This window comes from Pezoporus wallicus, unplaced genomic scaffold, assembly GCF_028554395.1.
Source record: "Pezoporus wallicus isolate ANWC-B61680 ecotype Strahan unplaced genomic scaffold, APGP_CSIRO_Pwel_v1 contig_6428, whole genome shotgun sequence".
Classification (NCBI taxonomy): Eukaryota; Metazoa; Chordata; class Aves; order Psittaciformes; family Psittacidae; genus Pezoporus; species Pezoporus wallicus.
In genome coordinates this window covers 2,958,383-2,973,558 of record NW_026639269.1, presented here as the reverse complement: position 1 = coordinate 2,973,558, position 15,176 = coordinate 2,958,383, and the positions used below count along the sequence as shown (strand labels likewise).

The 15,176-nt window shown below is 36.6% G+C and overlaps 1 protein-coding gene across 9 annotated transcripts in view; it reads left to right on the top strand.

Moving 5' to 3' along the window:
- DST (dystonin) overlaps positions 1 to 15,176 on the top strand; it is a 296,528-nt gene that overhangs the window by 157,129 nt on the left and 124,223 nt on the right. For 8 of the 9 annotated variants that reach the window (XM_057414090.1, XM_057414089.1, XM_057414088.1 and 5 more), the window contains 12 exons: positions 193 to 345; positions 587 to 741; positions 871 to 997; positions 2,070 to 2,253; positions 3,239 to 3,396; positions 3,725 to 3,903; positions 4,105 to 4,243; positions 5,064 to 5,257; positions 7,187 to 7,349; positions 8,020 to 8,103; positions 8,196 to 8,303; positions 8,925 to 9,023. In XM_057414090.1, coding sequence (XP_057270073.1) covers positions 193 to 345; positions 587 to 741; positions 871 to 997; positions 2,070 to 2,253; positions 3,239 to 3,396; positions 3,725 to 3,903; positions 4,105 to 4,243; positions 5,064 to 5,257; positions 7,187 to 7,349; positions 8,020 to 8,103; positions 8,196 to 8,303; positions 8,925 to 9,023 — 1,743 coding nt within the window. Of the gene's footprint in view, positions 1 to 192; positions 346 to 586; positions 742 to 870; positions 998 to 2,069; positions 2,254 to 3,238; positions 3,397 to 3,724; positions 3,904 to 4,104; positions 4,244 to 5,063; positions 5,258 to 7,186; positions 7,350 to 8,019; positions 8,104 to 8,195; positions 8,304 to 8,924; positions 9,024 to 9,944; positions 11,544 to 15,176 lie in introns of all 9 variants that reach the window. The other variant, XM_057414085.1, reaches the window with a different exon arrangement.

The following is a 15,176-nucleotide window of genomic DNA, read 5'->3' as shown; positions in this document are numbered from 1 at the left end:
GCTTCATTTATTTCTTTATCTTTAAAGTCCTAGATGTGGGAAAACAGTGGCTTCAGAAGGACACTTGTATAATGTATTACTTTTAAGAAACACAGTAAAAGAAGTCATGAAAAGAAAAGCTTAAAAGGATCAAAGAAGCAGCACTGTACTCTAGCCATCTCTTCTGACGTATTCTTCTCTTAACTGTTTTAGGAAGAGAAAGAGCAACTCTTGCAGTATAAAAGCACAGTAGCAGGCCTTGTGGGAAGAGCAAAGGCAATAATTCAGCTGAAGCCAAGGAACCCTGACTGTATACTCAAAACATCCATCCCAATTAAAGCCATCTGTGACTACAGACAAATTGAGGTTAGAAACTTGAATTTCCTCAAATAAATTAGAGATGTGAGAATTAAGTTAAAGTTTCATTAATTGCCATGTTCCTGGTGAATGCTGGGTTCTTAATTTCTTCCACCCTACTAAACAAGAGCAAATACTTGTGTTGAACATTGGTTTTCTTGTTCTGTTGCTTATTTGTTGACACCATATACAGAGGGGCTTTGTAGAAGTATTTTGTAATTAAATGGTTCTGCTTTTCTGTTAATACTAGATAACTATTTACAAAGATGATGAGTGTATATTAGCAAACAACTCCCATCGTGCTAAATGGAAAGTCATTAGCCCAAGTGGTAATGAGGCCATGGTTCCATCTGTATGCTTTACAGTTCCTCCACCAAACAAAGAAGCGATAGATACAGCTAACAGGTAGGAAGAAAACAAAGCACTTTAAAATAATACATTTATATGAAGCTTGGGTTAAAGTAACAACTAAACTTTCTTTTCCCCGTTTCATGTGTTGCTGTGATCTAAAGTTGGAGCCTTTTTATGTTTCAGGATTGAACAGCAATTTCAGAATGTTCTGGCCCTTTGGCACGAGTCACATGTAAATATGAAGAGTGTGGTGTCCTGGCATTACCTGACAAATGAAATTAAAGCAGTTCGAGCTGGCAATGTAGCCTCGGTATGTGCTATGTCTGGGAAAGGCCTTGTAGCCATTCACTACAGTTCCCAGAAATGTATGGTCAATAATTTGCTGCCATCTTCATCTTCTGTGTGGGAATGCTGGTTACCACTGTGCAACATTATTCATTTATTTAAGCAACCACAGATACATTAGGGGAAGGAGAAGAGAGGTGGTGTCACGAGAGCTACCTGTACCCTTATTGTGCTGATCTCTCTAGTCACCTGTTTTCGTCAGAGGAACAGGATCTCTCGAAAGGAATGATCGGTGAAATTTGTTCTACAGGAGTCTAGCTTTCTGAATTTATGTTGGAAGTATCTGGGGAGATCAGTTAGCTTCATGAGGCTAAGGTTAATTTTCATGAAAACCCCCATTATTTCCTTGTGCTACAGTTTCTTACTAATGATTGAACAGCTGTGAAGTGACAGTCTTTCAGCTGAACACCTATTCCTTCATAATGCATTTTTTTATTCTGACACATATCTGTAACTTCAGATGTTAAATAACTGGCTAGGATCAGTTTGTCAGAAATGAAGTACTGATACAGATCTGTTCTTTCTGGCTAAAACAGTGTGTGAGATCACTGAATTACACAATGTTAGATTTATAGCATAACACTATTTAATACAGTAGTTTATTATACAACATTGGTGTTATCTGTCCACAAGCTGTTGAAATAATATTTGCAATACCCAAAATGACATTTTCACTGTATTTCCCACTGTTGCTGTTTGAAAGAAGGAATCTGAAATAATTCTTGAAGTGTCCCTACTTGTATGACTTCTGCTGGTTTCTTGTTGCTATGTGGCAGTAGATGGAGAAATGGTGTCTGATGTAGGGTTGGCTTAACGCAGCCATTTGCTGGCATTAAAGATGAAAAAGGATTTTGTGGTGGGTGTAAACTATCAGTTGTCAAGTGGACTCCAACTTAGGCACAAGCAAACTTTCAGAACCTTGGTTCTTTGACTTTACCATCTTAGTAATTGGGCAATGTTGGTTTTCGATAAAAAGCGTTACAGGGAACTGTGTGAGTCTTTGCTAATCCTGCCTTGGGTTTTATAATCTGTTGCAGATAAAGACGATGCTGCCAGGTGAACATCAGCAGGTTCTAAGCAATTTGCAGTCCCGCTTTAATGATTTTATGGAAGATAGCCAGGAGTCAAAGATCTTTACAAGCTCCGATACAGCACAGCTGGAAAGGGAAGTTAATGTTTGCAAGCAATACTATCAAGAGCTTTTGAAGTCTGCAGAAAGAGGTAAAACTTAGCTGAGAACAGTAGAAAAATGTCCTCAGAAAAGAGATTGTAGTTCTTGATACAACTTCTCTCTGCATACAAGCTCTAGTGAATCACTCGTTTTACATTTGTATTGTTAATGCCCTAGTTCTTCTGAACAGCTAGAGAGCCTATGCACAATTTTAACAGTATGCACAATTACATAGTACAGAATCTCTTAAGTTTTTTTAACTTTGTATATAGAGCTATGTGAAAATACTGATGTGTTACTTAATATACAGAATGCTACAAAAAAAATTATATCAAAGAATCTATTCTGTGCATTACAGCTCACTGTTTAGTCATGCCTTCCTTGTTTTTGAATGCTGGAAATGCACCTTGCTTACTTTGTTGAGTTCATAATGGAATTGAAAACTTTTTCACACTATTATGGCAAGGAAAATGTCCAAGATATTTTTGTTGCGCCACAGAATACCTGTAGTTACTACTGTCTTGACTCTTAAGTACAGTAACAACAGAAAGCCTCAGATATGTGTTCTGATTTACTGTCAAGTAGCTTATGACTTAAAGAAATAACAGTAGTGCAAAGCTGATTAAGGCATCAACAGAATTCACTTAAGGAAAGATGTTCATCTGAGAGAGAGGATTTAAAAATAAAGGAAAAAGCCCTGGAGGTTTATTGTAGTATTGTGCCTGATACCATCTGACTGAAAGAATCAGTCACTGAGTTCAGCAGTTGTCTGCATAGGGGTGGTGCCTGTGCCTGGGATGAATGGTCAAAGATGTATGCTAATTTTTCATGTCTGAGGAGGTGATCTAATAATAGCTAATATTTAAGGGTTCCTTAAAGTTTGCCTTATAGCCAGAATTCCAATTGAAACTGATGGGATTTCAGCCAATTATGAAAACACCTGTAGAACAGTGACTTTATAAAGCATTTCATTAGAAAACATGGTGAAAATGACATAATGGCTTTGTTTGCTAATGTGTGTGTTTCTTTCATCAGAGGAGCAGGAAGAATCTATTTACAATCTGTACATCTCTGAAGTCAGAAATATCAGACTACGGCTGGAGAGTTGTGAGGAGCGGTTAATACAGCAGATCCGAACCCCAGTGGAAAGGGATGATGTACATGAAAACTTGGTTAGGATTTCAGAGCAAGAGGTGAGCTCCTGAGAAAGGCTGTTTTACCTAGGCAAAGAGTTTTATTTTAAGAGAGATGTATCCACATGTTTTGAGTGTGCCACAGACATTCCTGGCTATGCCTTGGAAAGATAAGAGTCAAAGATTAAGCTTGTGTTTGTGAGGAAAGAGATGCCAGTAAATGGCAGCTGTTAGTTTCTCTCTTATACATATGTTCCCTTTTTAAAAAAATTAATGGTGTCCACATAAAACAAGCAAAGGAGACCAGACCTGTACTGATTACGATAGATAGAGTATCCATCAGGTTGATGTAGGATAAAAGCACTGTCAATCACCTTTCGTTTTACAGGAACTGAAGAAAGAACTGGATCGACTGAAGGATGACTTGGGAGTCATCACAGATAAATGTGAAGAGTTTTTCAGTCAAGCTGCTGGTTCACCTTCAGTCCCTGCTCTGCGCTCTGAGCTCAGTGTTGTTATTCAGAACATGAACCAAGTTTATTCCATGTCTTCCATTTACATAGATAAGTATGTAATAGGCCATCTTCACGTATGTTTTAGTTTAGTTTAGTCTTCAAAATCAATTAAAGTTATTGGTATGGTACTACTGATCAAGGAAAAGGGAGTTAACGTTTTAATGTTGTATAAAGTGATATGGAAGGGCTGAAAAACAAGTGCATTGAATGTTGTTATTTATGGTTCAGTTAACAGGAGATTACTGTTTTTTAGATTAAAAACTATAAAATTGGTGCTGAAGAACACCCAAGAAGCAGAATTGTTAGTAAAACGCTACGAAACTAAGTTGTGTGAAGAAGAGGCTGTAACAGCTGACAAGAACAATATTGAAAATCTGATGGGTACATTGAAGGTAAGAGTTGGCTGGTACCTTTTCATGGGCAAATTAAAAAAAGATAGGAAAATGATATGTCTTATAACACCTGTTTTAGTTAAGCTGTACTTTTATCAAAACTTGGCTTATGTATTTGGGGAAAAGTCTGTATTAGGATTGACATCTCAGAAAAAAATGAGAGCTTTGGAACAGTAGGAATTGAGTAGTTTGCATGTGCATTCCTGCTATTTGGAAATGCTTTGGAGTATCTGAACTCCCACGAGTTCACTTAACGGGAGTTCACTTATGGCACTTAATGCTGCCGCAAGGCTTATTTTTTGACTCTTCAGAAGTATGCTTAAGGTAACATAAATATATTGTTATGTAAATGTGCCACAATAATATTCCTGCTGCTGCTATGGTATACTGATCAGGGTTTCCTAGGAGGTTTGGCAGACATCTTTCAGAAAGGATGAGATTGAAATTCATCATTTTTTGTGTGCTGCATATGCCTCATTTTAATATTGCAAACAATGAGTAATGCTTTTTTGTTACATAGAATGATTGGCATCTAGCTATTGATTTTGTGAAAGCTGTAGTGTAGAAGATAAGCATGGTGATTTGCTGTCTGTGTTTTGATCTATGTGCTGTGGGGGATGCTGCTACTTAGAATTATTATGTCAGTTCGTAATTGCTAATTAATTGCTTCAGACCAGTGTATGAGCAACCAGAAGTAAAATACTCATTGAAGCATTTTTTTGTTTATTCATTTGTACATTTTACTCATGCAAAATACTAATTTATGAAGTAGTGTCCTAATTTCGGAGATATTTACAATTTATCATTTATCACATACTAGCAATGGAGATCTGAAGTAGATGAGAAAAGACAAGTGTTCCATTCCTTAGAGGATGAACTGCAGAAGGCAAAGATGATCAGTGATCAGATGTTTAAAATGCACAAGGAACGTGATCTTGACTTTGACTGGCATAAGGAAAAAGTTGATCAGTTAGCCGAGAGGTGGCAAAACATTCATTCTCAAATTGAAAATAGGTTTGTATAACTTTCTGTTATAATCTGTTCATGTTTTATGCTGGTTTTGTTGTTTCTGAGGAAGAATGATCTGAATTGGATGTTGAAATAGGTCAGAAGAGTTTTCTGAACTGCTTGTGAAATGTACTAAGGTAAAGGATTCTTACCTTTTCTGTGCTGTTACCCCTGCTGTCTTACATTTCCACAGGAAATGTCTGTGACTCTTGAGCACCAAAAGATTGGCAAGATATAGAAACTTTATTTACTTACAACTTAATGAGACACAGTAGAGAGAAGCTGCCTTTTTTTCTTCTTTCCAAAAAAAAGCCCTCAGAAATGGTGTGATGTTCTGTGGAAATACCATCTGTTTTCCCTAGTTCTGATAGGCTAAACTGATGAGCTTACTCATCGGTTATGATGGGATTCATGTTAACTTGCTTTTAATAACTCAAGTTCTATGTCTGTAAGTCCTTAGCTTCCATTGACTTCTGTGATCATTTTGTCACAATAACTTTTGGTGAAGTGCCAGTATTTTCTTCTGGTGTGCAACTGTTTCCATGCAGCTTCAATATCCAGTTGAGATGTTGCTGACAAGAGAATTAAAGATAGTGCTGTTGATTAAAAAGTTCATACAAAGTTTTGCATTTTTGCCCTTGTTTTCTAAGACATGAATGGCCACTCAGGTGCAATACTGAAGTTGTTCACTTGTAATTAACTAATTTAATTGCGTCAGTTTAGCAGTGCTGGAAGTTGAAAAGAAGATGGGTAAAAGCTGACTCATTTAAAGCTGACTGCAGAATGGCTAGCTTTAAATCCACCTCAGATTTTTCATTGTTTGATAGCATGACATAATTTAAATGATAAAACAGTAGTTTTGTCATCTATAAGGTACTGAAATGTCCTTATTTCCGCACAGTCCAAATGTGAACCACATGCTTTCGTCACAGGACTATATACTGAATAGAACATGACAAAAAATTACTGTTAATACATAGTGGCTTCTAGTGTCAATAGGACAGATTGCAGTAGTTGCATCATGGAGCTGTAAACAAGCTGCTTTCTGCAAGTGTTTGCTCTGCTGCTTCCTAACAGTTTGACACTGATGGTCATTATATAAAACATGTGTACAGATATTGGCTGCAGTTGCCGTGATCCTTTCTCTTTTCCATGGTTATTAGCTTTAAAACGTGCTGAAGTACGAAATCTGAGTTTCCTCTGCTCTTTTTCAGTCTCTTTGTGGCTTCTTTAGAACAGTGCTAGAGCGATGACAAGTATTGATTCCAAGTTAAGCTATAAGAAATTGTTTAATAAGTATGTTTACCCTGCAGCGTTTTGAAGTGGTCATGTTTATATGATCTTTGAAGTACGGTGTAAGGGAAGAAAAACTGTCAGTCTTCTCATCAGTATGGAAGCAACTTTCAAAAAAACCACACCACTCTCAGGTCAAAAATAGATTTAAAAATGGACTTGCAGGATCAGTTGCTTTTACGTTTTAGAATATTGAAAGGCTTTAGTTTTGGAGTAACTCCTGTGGTTTTGTGGGAGGCACAGAGTATGGTGAACAACTACTTAACTTCAGCACAGCGCAGTCTTCTCTGATTCACATAGGTCACATTTGAAATACTCTTACTTCTTAGAACAGAATTAATGGCTTTTGCAGAGCTTTCTCTCTTGCTTGGGGTTTCCTGTGCTCATGGAGTTTCAAGCAGTTCAGCTCACTAATAAGGGATATATGTAGAGCTTCTTCTGTAGTAGGATCTCTGCTGAGAATCTTGGTGTGTGAGAAGTTAAATTACTGTTTAGTTAGCGTTATTTTAGTATCCTTATACTGTGATCTATAGCAGACCTAAAGCATCCAAAGCCTTTAAAGCTCTGTTTGGTTTAGTGTTGCACTTTTTGTCTTTAATACTCATCTTCCCCCCTTTGTCTTATTTTCTAAAATAAAATCAGGTTGCGTGACTTAGAAGGTATTAATAAATCTCTGAAGTATTACAAAGATACTTACAATTCTTTGGACACTTGGATTCAACAAGTGGAAGATACTCAGCGAAAGATTCAAGAAATCCATCCTGAAAATAGCAAAGCATTGGCTAAACAGTTGAACCAGCATAAGGTATGAAAGAGATTTCGTTGTAGAAAAGCAACAAAGGATGACCGGATAATTAAAACATCAGTTTAACACAGTGCTGTCAGTCATATTTCTTGATATGGGATCTTTATATTCCTCAGCCCTTAAACTGTAAAAATTCTAAGTCATTGCCAGCTTTTATGTTTTCATATTTATAACGTAGATAGTGTCATGTATATGTCACTCACTGACTATTGCCTTTTTATAGATGAGATTGTTTTGGTCCTGTGATCTGTGAAAAGAGTTAAAACCTTGAAGAATAACTAAAATTCTGGACTCTAATTATCACATAATTTTTTATTCAATATTGCTCTTGGTATTTATGGTTGTAGAAATATTTTCATGGAAGCAGAGCTAGACTCAGTGGCTGTCTCCTGCAAGAAGGAAATGCAGCTTAAATAAGAGACAGAATAACAAATTATATGCATTTAATGTATATATTCCTGATTTAATTTTAAATTCTCTCACCAGCTATTAAACCTGGCAGGTTTTTTTCACTGCTTCTGTACTGTAAGCCTGACAAAGCTCAGGACATAGGTTTCACCATATGTACACACATGGAAATGAGCATATTATGTAAATTTTATGATGTCAGATAAAATAGAAATGCTAATAATAATAGTAATTTCAGATGATGTGGATTCATATTTTACAGATGCTGGTTTCTGAGATTGAAATGAAACAAAGCAAAATAGATGAATGTCAGAAGTATTCAGAGCAATACTCAGCTGCTGTGAAGGTAATAAATAAAGTCATACTTAGAGTCCTTTTCTTTTACGTGTCAGTAGCATGTGGAATGCCAGTCACTTTGCTTGTTTTCTCTTTTTGCAGGACTATGAGTTGCAGACTATGACCTACAGAGCTATGGTTGACTCCCAGCAAAAATCTCCAGTAAAACGCAGAAGAATGCAAAGCTCATCAGATGTCATTATTCAAGAGGTAAATGGGTTTCTTATTACAGGAAAATGTGTGGGGATTTTGAGTCTTTGTTTAAAACAAAATAAACACAAGAATGAGATTTAGGATTTATAAGTGATTAAATAGGGTAGCCCAAGCAGATTATTTTTTTTCTCTATAGGTATGTGATGCGATAAATATTGTAATGGTCATTATGGAGTACCTGGATAATGAGACAGTGTATTGCTGTTGAATTACAAAAAAGCTATATGAGAAATGTACCTCAGTAAAAGTGTTTAGAACTATATCTGGGCTGGATCTTGACAAAGGTGAATCTGTCTCCCTGTTGTTAGAAGAATAGTGACCAGCACTGTTTAGACTCCTTATACCCTGTTCTTACAAGAAGCTAAAAATCAAGTGACTGTGAAGTCAAAACACTGTTTTCTGTTTCTTCTCCTTATGGCTATCCTCATAGATTCTTAGGATTTACTTATGCAAGTGCACCCTGTTGATTGCATTCAACTTTGGAATCAAGAGTAGAACTTCGGATTGCACAGTCATGATTTTGGAACCAAAATCGGGATGGGTTCTAGAGTAGTGTTTATCACTTTGAAGGATAATGTGTTTCCCTCTGTTTCTCCCCACCTCTTTGTTTCTCTACAGTTCATGGATTTAAGGACTCGTTACACTGCCTTAGTGACCTTGATGACACAGTACATTAAGTTTGCAGGTGACTCTTTGAAAAGACTGGAAGAGGAAGAGGTAGGTCATCCCCTGGCAGCTAACTAAGCAAAAATAACAGCCAGGCATATGAAGAGAAATATACCTGTTGGAATTACTCACAAAGTTAGCAGCAGATATGAAAGACTAGAATTCTTTATACAGGAGGATAGGAGTGTTAAATTACACCATTAACATTCAGATTAGCAAATCCTATACCATCCATGCATTTTACCAGTTCTTCCAGCTAGAAGGGTCATATGATTCACTAAATTCTGATGGAGATGTAGTTGCATATAGTACATTTTAATACTTAAATATTTTAGTGCTTGATCTTTTGGATAAAAGCTGACATTAAGATGAGGGCAACCTTAGTGTGCATGTACTGTTTATATCCTACGCAGGCTTTAATACTCCATAGTATGCATTCTGGTCCACTTAACAACATATAAGAAAGTTTTTAAACAGGGAGGTGTGATGCCGTCTGAACTATTTTCTGAAGTTTCTTTGACATGTTTATATATTTTCTTCCTTCTAGCTTTCTACTGTATTGATTCCCTGGGGTCAGACAGCTGACCCCTAGGAATCCCTTATTTAAGCTTAAGGTAGAATCTTTGTAACAAGAATAGGTTTCCGAAATCGAGCAGAAAAATTATTCAAAATGCACGCTTGCTGCAGAGTCAACCTTCCAAATAGTTGAGAAGAAAATACTTTTAAAATCTTCACTTTCTCTTGAAATGTTTCTCTCCAAAAGAGGTTATATAGTCATTCTTTAAGCAAATCAGAAAATGATTAGTCCTTTTCAAAGGAGGAATGATACTTTTTTTCTTCTGGGATGACCTCTGAAGTCTGTGATTGTTCCAAGATTTTTCTTCCACACCAGTCTTTCTTCCTAACTCTCAGTAATAGCATTACCAATGCACAGAATAAGATAAAAATAAGATGGTTTCCATGATCTCTCAGTTTATTCCATGTGCTGTCATGCTCGGAGCTTACCAGAGGAGTGAACTCCAGACATCTGTGAACTCAGCTGAAGTCTTTCAACGTTTTGGATGTAGTGAAGCTGTTGAATTCGGAGAGGAAAATGCATCTAATGAAAGCATGATGGATGGGGAATATTTGCAAAAAGATAACTCTTCCAGTATACCTGAACGCACAGAAAATAAATGGGAAATGGACAGAAGAAAATTAGATGTAAATGGATATGATGAAATCAAAACTGATAGAACATCAAAGCAAGTTTTAACTTCCAGTGGTCAAGAAAGTAGCATTAGTGGCAATAGTGAATATAAGTTGCATATAGAGCAAGAGAATTTAATGGCTTTTAGTAATCAAATCAAAGAAGAACATTATAGAAAAGGTTGTTTTGTTTCAGCTGAGATTTGTGTGAGTAGCAATCCTGGTGAAATGTTAAATGAGAAAATTCTCAGTGGAGAGAGACACAAAACAGAGGGAGTATCAAAGTTGCCTGAAGTGGTCATGATGCACAAAACCACAGGAAAAAAATTTTCAGGAAAGGCAGGGAGTGACGTTTTGACAAAGGAAGAGTGTGAGATGCAATCAGAAATTAACTTTGAGCTAACAGTGAAGAGAGGTGAAGTTACTCCAAAAACTGGAAAGCATGTTCTGGACAAGCAGCAAGATCTTTCACCAAGAATTAATTTTGAAAGTCAACATAAAGAACATTGCTTTACAGAAACTAATAGTTGTAACACTTTAAACTCTGAAGACAGAGGGTTTCAAGTACGTGGTGAAAGAGGTGACTCAGGTATAAGGCATGCAATACCTTTAGAAAAAGTTACATCCTCTTTCAGAGAGCTGGCAGCATGCAAGAGGAGTGAAAAAACAAAGTTAAATTTGCAATTGATGATCAATGCAGACATTTCTGGTGATGTTGAAAGGGATACAAACAAACTGCACAGAGCATCTCTGGATAAAAGTTACTTCATAGCAGAAAACAAAATCCTGCAAAAATCAAATTTAAATCCAAATGAAGCCAAGAGTGCAATGCAAGAAATTTTGCTTGTTTCTTCAGGAAATACTGTGGAGAATCAGTATGCAGCAAAAGTCTATGAGTTGTATCAGTTAGATTTTGAAGTATCACCGGTGCAGGATGGTCCAAGTTTAGGGACAGAATTGTTAGGAAGCGCTGGTGATTTAAATACAAATATAGCCCTCTCAAAAATAATTCCTAAAGGAGAGGATTATTTTCCATTATCAGAACATGGATTAGCAAAAAAGCTTTTGAGTCGCAATGAGAAAGGAAGTGAGAAGAAGATATCACAGGGTAACATTTATGGTTTAGACAACATCAGTATGAGTGGGAATAAGCTGAGTGGAGAACACAGGTTAGAACAGAGTCGGAAATACAAAGATTTATTACTGGTTGCAGAAAGGCACAATAGAGATAAGGGTCATAGCACAGAGGGACTTGGGAAAAACACTGAAGTCCAGAAAACATCCTGTGAAAAAGCAGGGAAAAAAACCTCACTTGAAAAAAAAGAAAAGCAAAAAAAAAGAGACAGTGGCAATGAAGAAAAAAGGAGTACAACTTATATTAAGGTATCACAGTTTTTATGCAATGCAAATGAAACAGTTAATTTAACAATGATTCTAAACCAACACAAATCAACATCTGAATCTGATAATATGTCAAGGTCGAGTGATTTAAAATTGATTGGACAGAATTTAAACAATGAATATACAAATGATATATTAATTACTATGCATTTTGTGATCCTTAAATTTTTTAAGTTCTTATAAATTGTTTTTGTTCATTTTGTATTACTATTTAATTACCATCTTTTCTCCACCCAGCTGATTCTCAGCCATGTTCATTAGAGATAATGAAAGCTAACAAGATACAGGTTTTGACTGTATCTTTATTTTAGTTCTTGATTTTCAAGCATAATACATTAAATTTTGTATGTATGGGAGCATAAAGAAGATTTATAAGAAACCAATTTAAATGTTTTGTATCTGTTGGGTCTATTCAAAATTCTGACCTGGAAATATGGAGAGGAACTGAAGAAGCTGCCTTTGCATTAGCCTTTTAGGAAACGTTTTGTGTATTGTATGAAAAATAAGTAAATATGGTAAAATTTGACCTAACCAAACATTTTGTTTAAATGAAAATGTTGCTATATTTACCCTTCATGCCATGTTTGTATGATTGTAGGAATGTGTGTTCTTAGCTCATGTTAGCTCACATTTGGTAACCAACACTGTAACAGTGCTAATGAAGACAAGGTATGTATAATGTCAACTGTATTATTACCGGTGAATACTTGTATGAGTTTTCCTTGATCTGCCAGCATATGGAGATTACTGGCTGACTGGTTTTCACTAGGATTTTCCAAAATACCATGTTTATACTTCTAACTGTGTCTACACTGCAAAGTAACTGTGCTCCTACCAGTCCCCCAGCTGACACAGTGGAACTGTGGAGCACACTACAAAGCATAGGTGTACTGCAGTTTAAATACTTCTGTTTCTGGAGCTGGTGCATCTTGGCTGTATCTCTCTATATTGCTTTGCTTCTTGGATGGGATTTCCAAACTTCTCTTGTGTGATTTTTGCTTACAAGCATAAAATCCTCCTAATTCCTGCTGAACTGATGCAGAAATGGTAGGCCACTTTTGCTTTGGGAATTCTTGTGCATAGTGTTTGGCTCAGTGTTTGCTCTACCTATTTGTTTGGAGACAAAACATATGCAAGCTGTTGTTGGTGCTGCTTACCGCTAGGAGGCACCTGACTGCAGTGAAAGGCTTCAGGACTTCCTCGCTTTGTGGATCTTTATGAAGGGTTTCATATTTGGCTAGTGGTAACTTCCTGAAGGCTGATGGTGGTGGGAACTGCTCATCCTACTTTCTGGACATACCGTATATACACGAGTAAGTATTTTCCATTCTACTCTTCAAAGAGCCTAACATTTCATATGCTGTATTACAAAAAGTGTATATCAATGTATCTCATTCTTCCACAGATTTTAAAGAATAAAGAAGCATCGGTGCGTGAGGCATACTCAGATCTAAAGGCACAGCAAAATAACACAATTGATGAGAACAGAAGACTCATGGGAAAGGTAAAAAACCTTGAGCAGATGTTGGAGGATGTGAAGAGACAAAAATTCCAAGTGGAACAGGAGCTCCCTAAAGTTAAGGCAGCCGCAGAAAAAGAGCGGAAGAAGCAGCAACAGGACATGGAAGAGATCTGTCTTCAGAAGACCAAGGCTGAGCAAGAGGCAAAGCAGTGTCGTAGGGATCTAGAGAACATTGAGAAAGAGAAAGCAGATGCAGAGGAGGAGTTGGAGCGTGTAAGGCAGCTCATTTTGCAGGCAGAGACTCAAAGAAGTATGTTGGAAGAAAACCTTCGTGCTTTTCGAAATCAAATAGAAGAAAGCACCTTTACCAGAAGAAACCTTGAAGAGCATCTAAGAAGAAAAGATACTAATCTTCATGATTTAGAGCAACAAAAAAGAAACTTAATGGAGGAGCTGAAGAAAAAAACAGAAGGCGAGGAGAAACTTATGAAACTGATAAAGCAAATGGAACAAGACCTTGAATTTAAAGGGAGCCTATTAGAAATAAAGCTGCAAGAGAGAGAGAAAACTGAAGCCAGAGGGAAAGTTGTTGAAGGCAAGTACTCTGTAACTAGAGAAACTTCTCTGCCAACTTCGGCAGCTGGGCAAGGCAGCCAGTGTAGAACTAATTCTGAAATTGCAAGTTTCCAGAAGAAGCAAGAAGCCAGAAAGGTAGAAGAGCTTAGACAAAAGATAGATGAACTAATTCTTGCTAACAGAAAAGCTGATAAAACTATTAAAGACCTGAAATATGATCTGAATGAAATTGAGCTTCAGAAATCATCAACAGAAGAAAAGTCTCGGTTATTAAAAGAAAAACTAGGCAAAGTCAATACTGAACTTAAATGCCTAAAAATTAAGTTAGAGGAAAAAGACCAAGTAGAGCAGGGATATTTGCAGCGACTGAAAGAACTGGACAGGCAGCTACACAGAACCACAGATAAAGCTGAAGAGGTGATGCAAGAAGCTGTAGATCTCAAGAAAGTTAAGATGAACTATGAGGAGGAGTTGAAATCTGTTCAGCAAGAAAAGGCACAATTAAAAAGAGAAGTAGAGGAACTAACTAGATCAAAGGCAAAAAGTGAAATCACTATCAAACATTTAAATTCACAAATCAGTTCTCTTCAAAAAGAGAAGCTGGCAGCTGAACAGAAAACACAGTCATGCAGAGGAGAAGCAAATAATCTTCAAGAACAATATGAGAAAATTCAAGAACAATTGATTCAAAAAATAAAAGTAGAGAAAGAAAACCAGCAGGAAATTCAGATGCTGAAGAATGAATTAGCCGAAAGTAATCATGTGTCAGAAACATTGAAACGAAAGATAGAAGACCTTAATAAATGGAATACAGACACAAAACTACTAATGAAGCAAATTCAGTCTGAATCGGAGAGGATGACTTTGGAAAAACAAAGTATTCAGAGGAAAAATGATGCATTAAAATCCCTAGCAGATGGTTTCAAAGAACAACTGCATACAACAAATGAACAATTGCACAAGCAAACAATAATTGAGCAAGAATTCATATGTAAAATAAAAAGCCTAGAAGTTGATCTAGCAAAAGCAAAAGATTTGGCTAATGAATATAAACAAAAATGTGATAAACAAAGTGCTTCCACCCTAACCACTGACCGGGAAGTTAAAAATCTAAATGTGCAAATAAATGCTCTAACTATGGAAAAGAGAATGAGTGAGCAGAAGATACAACTACAACAAGCTCATATACAAGAACTAAGTAGTAAATTAAAAAAACTACAGGATGAACTCCATCAAAAGACTCTGGACGAGCAAATGGCACGCAAGAAGATGATTCTGTTTCAGGAAGAATCCATTAAATTTAAACACTCTGCAGAGGAATTTAGGAAGAAAGTTGAAAAATTACTGGAATCCCATAGCATCACAGAAAAGGACATTTCTGACATAAAGCTAGAATGTGTTGCTCTTCAGCAGGAAAAGCATATGGCTGAGGAAAACATCATGCTGTACAAGGTACAGATGGAAGATCTGCAAGAAAGGCTTAAAAGATGTCAGGAACAGCTGCAGCAAGGGAAGCAGGCTGAAATGGACTATCACCAGAAATGCAGGAGACTTGAGGAAGAATTGGAAGCACAGAA